The 8,610-nt window shown below is 42.3% G+C and overlaps 1 protein-coding gene across 1 annotated transcript; it reads right to left on the bottom strand.

The window, feature by feature from the left end:
* Positions 1-6,259: 6,259 nt before the first annotated feature.
* Positions 6,260-6,970, bottom strand: LOC138910545 (uncharacterized). The gene has a single exon (XM_070201788.1). The coding sequence runs from the start codon at positions 6,968-6,970 to the stop codon at positions 6,260-6,262; it is 711 nt and encodes a 236-aa protein (XP_070057889.1).
* Between the last annotated feature and the right edge of the window lie 1,640 nt (positions 6,971-8,610).

Here is an 8,610-nt window from a genome sequence, read left to right as displayed (position 1 = left end):
TTGGTTATGACTGCTGAGTTGGCTTCAACTATTAAAATGAGTTACCTTATTTATTTATATTATTGTGGTTATTTCTATTATTGCGTAAAGGTTAATGTAAGTGACCTGCCTTAGCCTCGTCACTACTTCGTCCAGGTTAGGCTCGGCACTTACCAGTATATGGGGCCGGTTGTACTGATACTACATTCTGCACTTCTTGTGCAGATTTCGGAGTTGGTCCCAGCGGCGTACCATAGACTTGCTCGAAGTTTAGCTATTCAGAGGAGACTTGAGGTATAACTACACAACATCTGCAGTTCTGAAGTCCCCGTCTACCTTATTTTAGTTGTGTGCTTGCTTTCAGACATCTTTATTTTATTCAGACCTTTATTTGTATTATTCTAGAAGCTCGTACACTTGTGACACCAATTCTGGGATGGTATTTAGACAACGCTATTTTTATGTATTAATCACTATATTTCAGACTTTACTTCCGCATTGGTTTCTTTGTTATTAATTAATTTAAAATTATTTTAAAATGGATAATATTATTTTAACGTTGGCTTGCCTAGCAAGTGAAATGTTAGGCGCCATCACGGTCCCGAAGGTGGGAATTTCGGGTCGTGACACTTAGCCCTCAGCACTCACACTCAATGGGGGTTTGTATAGACTCTGGAGGGACTCCTACAGCTCAAGCGCCATAATTCGCACGGACAAATCACGTGTTGCACGGACAACTCGCGTGCTATAGTTCCTTACCTCACCGACAGGCCCTCGGCCTTGCTGAGTCCTCAACCTCTCTAGTCTCTCGGCTCTCGGAAATCGCAAAGATTAGTCCAAACAAAGATAACATAGTGTATCAAAAAATTCAAGAAAGACTGAGGTATGATACGCAAGAAAATCATGACTGAGTACAAGACAACAATTAGCAAATAATTCAATAAGTACGCGATCTCTGGGGGTCCCAACAGTACTATCACATAGCCTAAGCATGATTTCTAACATGATTTATAGTCAAATTTCTTCAACACATAGAGAGCATTTAGCTAACAACAAGTTATTCAACTTTACAGTTTCACGGGACAGACCAAGTCATAATCCCCTCAGTGCACGCCCACACGCTCGTCACCTAGCATGTGCGTCACCTCCAAAATAATCACATGACACAAAAATCTGGTGTTTCATACCCTCAGGACCAGATTTATAACTGTTACTTACCTCAAACCGTGAAATTCTTATTCCGCTAAGCTTTTACCTCGGGAATTGGCCTCCAAACGCCTCGAATCTAGCCAAAAATAATTTGATTCAGTCAATAAAATTTATTAGAATTAATTCCTTAAGAAAATGCAAGTTTTCCATAAAACTCCGAATTTTAGCTCAAAACTCACTCGTGGGGCCCACATCTCGGAACCCAACAAAAGTTACAAAATCTGAAAGCCCATTCAACCACGAGTCTAACCATACTAATTTTACCAAAATCCGACATCAACTCGACCTCCAAATCATCAAATCTTATTTCATAATCCCTAAGTTAAAACCCCCGATTTACACCTCAAAAATATGTAATCTAGTCGGATTATTCGATGATAATTCAATATTGTGGAGTAGAAATGATCACAAAGGACTTGCCTCAAGTTTTCCTCGAATTCTCTCACAAAATCGCCCCAAAAACCGTGCTTGAAGGTCAAAAATGGCGAAACTCAGAACCCCTTTGAAATGTATATTGTCCAGGGGTTCCGCACCTGTGACTCACTTCGCTGTTTCTGTGGTTTTGCCAAGCTTCCACTGGAGCCGCTTCTGCAAGCTCACATTTGTGAGGCTAGCTCCGCTTCCACGAAAGCTCGCTTCTGCGATGGCTGGTACGCACATGCGGCTTCGCACATGCAATCAAACCTCCGCACGTAAGAAAATACCAGAAGCAAAAATTCCAGAGGTTTTAAGTCCGAATTTAATCCGTTAACCATCTGAAACTCACCCGAGGCCCCCGGGACCTCAACTAAATATACCAAAAGGTCCTAAAACATCATACAAACTTAGTCGATTCTTCAAATAACATACAACAACACTAAAAACATGAATCACACATAGATTCAATCCTAATGAACTTTGAAACTTCTAATTTCTTCAAACGACGTCGGAACCTATCAAATCGCATCTGATTGATCTCAAATTCTGCACACAAGTCATAAATGACATAACAGATGTATTCAAATTTTTAGAATCGGATTCCGACCCCGATATCAAAAAGTCAACCCCCTGGTCAAACTTCCCGAAAATTCAACTTTCGTCATTTCATGCCTAATTCCTCTGCGGACCTCCAAATAAATTTTCGGACACACTCGTAAGTCCAAAATCACAATACGGAACCATTGGAATCATCCAAATTCAGATCCGAGGTCGTTTACACATAATTCTACATCCGGTCAACTTTTCTAGCTTAAATTTTCAATTATGAGACCATGTGTCTCATTTCACTCCGAATTCTTTCCGAACCCGAACCAACTAATTCGGTAAGTAATAAAACAACTATAAAGTATAATTGAGCAGTAAATGGGAGAATGGGGTTATAATACTCAAAATGACCGTCCGGGCCATTAAATTCTCCCCCTCTTAAACAAACGTTCGTCCTCGAACGGGTTTAGAATCATACCTGGAGTCTCAAATAGATGTGGATATTTGTACCGCATCTCCTGCTCAATCTCCCAAGTAGATTATCCGACTGGCTAGCCTCTCCATTGTACCTTCATTGATGCTATGTTCTTTGACCTTAACTTTCGAACTTGCCGGTCTAAAATTACCACCGGCTCCACATCAAAAGTCAAATTACCGTCCAGTTGTACTGTGCTGAAATCCAGAATATGAGACGGATCCCCGACATACTTTCGGAGCATGGATACATGGAACCCTGGATGAACACTTGATATACTAGGTGGAAAAGCAAGTTCTTAAGTATCTTAAAAGGCCCAATATACCGAGGGCTCAACTTGCCCTTCTTCCCGAACCTCAACACACCCTTCATGGGTGAAATCTTGAGCAGAACCTTCTCTCCAACCATGTAAACGACATCACGAACCTTCCTGTTAGTATAACTCTTCTATCTAGACAATGTCGTGCGAAGCCATTCCTGAATCACTTTGACCTTCTCTAAAGCATCCTGAACCAAGTTAGTGCCCAATAGCTTAACCTCACCCGGTTCAAACCAACCCACCGGAGACCGACACCATCTTCCATATAAAGCCTCATATGGAGCCATTTGAATGCTTGACTGGTAGCTATTATTGTAAGCAAACTCCACGAGTGGCAGAAATTGTTCCCAAGAACCCTCAAAATCAATGACACAAGCGCGTAGCATATCCTCTAATATCTAAATAGTGCGTTCGGACTGTCCATCCGTCTGAGGGTGAAATACTGTACTCAACTGAATCTGTGTGCCCAATTCTCGCTGCAATGCTTTCCAAAACTGTGATGTAAACTGCGTGCCCCTATCTGAAATGATAGACACTGGCACACCGTGTAGGCGAACAATCTCGCGAATATAAATCCCAGCCAACCGCTCCGAAGAATAATTAGTACCAACTGGAATAAGATGCGCAGATTTGGTCAACCGATCCATAATCACCCAAACAACATCAAACTTTCTCAAGGTTCATGGAAGCCCAACTACAAAATCCATGGTAATACGCTCCCATTTCCACTCCGGAATTTCAAGTCTCTGAAGCAATCCTCTCGGCCTCTGATGTTCATACTTCACTTGTTGACAATTTAAAAATCGAGCAACAAACCCAACTATATCTTTCTTCATTCGTCTCCACCAATAGTGCTTCCTCAAATCCTGATACATCTTCGTGGCACCTGGATGAATTGAGTACCGTGAACTGTGAGCTTCCTGGAGAATCAGCTCACACGAACCATCTACATTAGGCACACATAGCCTGTCCTGCATCCGTAATACACCGTCATCTCCGATAGTGACTTCCTTTGCATAACCATGCTGAACCATGTCCTTAAGGATGAGCAGATGAGGATCATCACACTGGCGCTCTCTGATGCGATCATATAAAGAAGACCGAGAAACCACACAAGCCAAAACTCTATTCGGCTCGGAAACATCCAATCTAACAAACTGGTTGGCCAAGGCCTGAACATCCAAGGCTAAAGGCCTCTCTGCTACTGGTAAGTATGCTAAGCTACCCAAACTCTCCGCCTTACGACTCAAGGCATCGGCCACCACATTGGCATTTCCGGGATGATAGAGAATGGTAATGTCATAATCCTTAAGCAACTCCAACTACCTTCGCTGCTGCAAATTAAGATCCTTCAATTTAAACAAATGTTGTAGACTTCGATGATCGTTATATACCTCACACTGGACACCGTACAAGTAATGCCGCCAAATTTTCAAGGCATAAACAATAGCTGCTAACTCAAGATCGTAGACTAGATAATTCTTCTCATGTACCTTTAACTGTCTGGTAGCATAGGCAATCATCGTACCGTCTTGCATCAGCACTGCACCGAGATAATACGCGATGCGTCACAATACACAGTATAAGACTTTGAACCTGTAGGCAACACCATTACTAGAGATGTAGTCAAAGCTATCTTGAATTTCTGAAAGCTCTCCTCACACTCATCCGACCACCTGAACGGAGAACCTTTCTGGGTCAATTTAGTCATAGGCGATGCAATAGATGAGAAACCCTCCATGAAGCGACAATAATAACTGGCCAAGCCGAGAAAACTCCGAATCTCAGTAACTGAAGATGGCTTGGGCCAACTCTGAACTGCCTCTATTCTTTTTGGATCCAACTTATTCCTTTCACTGGACACTATATGTCCCAAAAATGCCACCGAACTAAGCCAGAACTCACACTTAGAGAATTTGGCATAAAGTCTCTCATCTCTCAGTCTCTGTAATACAATATCCAAGTGTTATGCATGCTCCTCCTGGCTACGTGAGTACACCAGGATATCATCAATAAATACTACGACAAATAAATCAAGATATGGCTGGAATACACTATTCATCAAATGCATAAATGATGTTGGGACATTGGTTATCCCAAAAGACATCACAAGAAATTCATAGTGGCCATAACGAGTCCTGAATGTCGTCTTTAGAATATCCGAATCCCGAATTTTCAACTGGTGATACCCAGATCTCAAATCAATTTTTGAGAACACCCTCGCTCCCTGAAGCTGGTCAAATAAGTCATCAATATGCGGCAAGGGATATTTATTCTTGATTGTAACTTTGTTCAACTGCCGATAATCGATGCACATCCGCATAGTATCATCTTTCTTTTTCACAAACAGAACAGGTGCACCCCAAGGTGACACACTAGGCCTAATAAACTCCTTTTCAAGGAGTTCCTGAAGTTGCTATTTTAATTATTTTAACTCAGCTGGTGTCATACGATATGGAGGAATAGAAATGGGCTGAGTGCCCTGTACCAAGTCAATACCGAATATCCTTGTCGGGTGGCATCCCCGGCAGGTCTGCAGGAAATACATCCGGAAAGTCTCGCATGACCGGTACTGAATCAATAATAGGAGTATCTACATCAACATCTCTCACAAAGGCCAATTATGAAAAACATCCCTTTCCAACCATACGTTGGGCCTTCAAGTAAGAAATTACCTTGATAGGAACAAAATCTAGAGAACCTCTCTATTCAACCTTTGGCAATCCCGGCATCGTCAACATCATGGTTTTTTTGTGACAGTCCAGAATAGCATGACATGGAGACAACCAATCCATACCCAGGATTACATTGAAATCAACCATAGCGAGTAATAAGAAATCAACTCTAGTCTCTCGTTCCCCAATAGTTACCACACACAACCGATACACACGGTGTACAGTAATAATATCACCCACCGGTGTAGATACACAAAAAGGTGAAACTAAGGACTCACAGAGCATATCCAGATAATGAGCAAAATACGATGATACATATGAATAAGTGGAACCAGGGTCAAATAATATAGAAGCCTCCCTGTGGCACACTGAAATAATACATGTGATTACTTCTTCTGAAGCAACAGCATCTGGCCTGGCAGGAAAAGTATAGAATCAGGCCTAACCGCCACCTGACCGGCCTCCCCCTCTTGGGCGACCCCTAGCTACCTGACCCCCACCCCGAGCTGGCTGGGCGAGTGGTGTAACTGGTGGTGCTGGTGCCGTTGGTCGAGAACTCTATTGTAGATTCCCACTCAATAGCCTAGGACAATCTCTCTTGAAATGACCGAATTCTCCGCACTCAAAACAACCTCTCCTCTAACGAAACTGCTGCTCCTGATAACCCGAAACATTACCTGTAGAAACATGAGCGGACGAGGCATGATGAGAACTCTGCGCTGGTAGTGCACTGGATGAAGACTGGCCTGAGTGAGCACTGTAAGAACCATGGCTAGCTAATGCACCACGATGAGCTGGACGAGTCACCTGAGCATGTCCAAAAGAACGACCTCTACCACGGTAAAACTGACTCCCCGAATGAACACCGTTGAAATCACCTGAACCATGAGGCCTATTAGCCCTCATCTCAACCCGCTCCTGGCTGTGAACCATCTCAATTTGATGAGCAATGTCGACCACCTCGTCGAAAGTAGCACCAGACACTCTCTCTCTAGACATGAGTAATCGTAGCTGAAAAGTGAGGCCATCTATGAACCTCCTGATCCTTTCTCTATCTGTGGGAATCAACCATATAGCATGGCAGGCCAATTCTGAAAATCTCATCTCATACTGTGTCACAGACATATCACCCTGACGAAGTTGCTCGAACTGTCTGCACAGCTCCTCTCTGCGGAACTGAGGCACGAACTTCTCCAAGAATAGACCGGACAACTGCTTCCAGGTAAGGGGTGTTGCGCTGACCGGCCTACACCTCTCGTAAGCCTCCCACCATCTGAAGGCATCCCCAAAAAACGGAAAAGTAGTGAACGACACCCCACTGGTCTCCAGAATACCCGCTGTCCGAAGCATCTGTTGACACTTATCCAGAAACCCTAAGCATCCTCTGACTCAGTACCGCTGAATGGTGGAGGTCGAAGCCTCTCAAATATCTCAAGTCTCCTCTGCTCATCATCTGCCATAACAGGAACTACTAAGGTCTGAGTATGTCATGCCCCAAAATCGAGGAGCACGACCGGCGCTCAACCGAGTGAACCCGGTCGAGCAAGCCTATTAGATTTTCTTCTACCTAACTCATTCCTGTATAAAGAGAATATATGTTTTCATTAATCAAACAATAAAGTGTCCATGTCTTCAATTACCAACTTCTTACCAAAGGTTTCATCATTTAAAGTTTTAATTTCACACACTTTGTTTTCAAAATCTGAAGTGGAAATATTAATTCAAACACAACATAACGAGTTTGACTTCCCCAGCACCAATATACAACCCACACTATGTCTACGGAGCCTCTATGGATAAAGATGAGTACAATGATAATGCCAGCAACAAGGCCCCGGCTATACCTCAAACAGAATACACAAAGTACAAAAGGTACATGACCTCGGGATGAAGTGAGGCTCAGCAAATCAGCTGGGAAGAAGGTGCACTGCTATCACTGATAAATATCTCCTCCTGTGGAACCACCTGCATCTATTCAAAGATGCAGCGCCCCCGGCAAAAGGGACATTAGTATTGTCGAATAGCACTAGTATGCATAACTAAACACCCTCTCAATAGAATGGCAAATAATACAAACAAGATTATCATAATATAAATGGAAGCCTGAATCAACATCAAACCTCAATTTAGGATCAAGACAATTTTCAAATTAATTTCCATATCTCATATTGGGAGATCTTTAGTATTCATATACCATTGTCCACAATACCATTATTCACTATATCAGTACCACCGTACTCTCAGCACGGAGTCCAATCACGACCCGATCGACTAGGCTATTCATTAGAGACATCAACCACAATTACTCTCAATATCGATACCACCATCTTTAACACGGAGTCCGATCACGAACCGATCAGCTAGGCTATCCATTAGGGACATCGACCACGATCACAATTTCAATTATAATTTCAAGCACAATCACTACCATGTGTGCGGCATGGTGTCCAATCACGACCTGATTGGCTAGGTTGTCTTATTCGAGACATCAACATTTTTATATCAATCGTCGCATTTCGTACTTCTTTCACATCTTTACATTTCATTGGCACTAATGGCCATAATTATATAATTATTCTTGGCGTGTTGGCCGTATTTAGTATTTCATGCTTACCTTTTTACTTTCAAACATCAACATCCTCACCACCAACAACAACAACAATTAAATCAAGGTGTGTAGTACACATGTGAGCAATTAAAAGTCTAAGGCACATAGAGATATTTCACAAAATTTGGCATAATAGCCTTCATTTGAACTCGACTTGAAGTCGACACATTATTAAAGCACAACCCATACTTGAACACATCATCAATTGGCATCATAACATGAATAAAGCATTTAGGATACTTATTGAACATATATCTCTCAACACAAGCTTACTCGGAACATATATCTTTCAACACAAAATTACTCGGAACATGTATCTTTCAACATAAACTTACTCGGGACATATATCTTTCAACACCAGCCACTCGGGTCTTACATAATT

Source organism: Nicotiana tomentosiformis, chromosome 4 (assembly GCF_000390325.3).
Source record: "Nicotiana tomentosiformis chromosome 4, ASM39032v3, whole genome shotgun sequence".
In the NCBI taxonomy this organism is placed as follows: Eukaryota; Viridiplantae; Streptophyta; class Magnoliopsida; order Solanales; family Solanaceae; genus Nicotiana; species Nicotiana tomentosiformis.
Note: the sequence above shows the minus strand (reverse complement) of the source record. Positions and strands in the feature narration are given on the sequence as shown.

Excerpts from the sequence above, each read along its gene's own strand:
- LOC138910545 (XM_070201788.1), bottom strand. The coding sequence starts at position 6,970 with ATGCTTCGGACAGCGGGTATTCTGGAGACCAGTGGGGTGTCGTTCACT.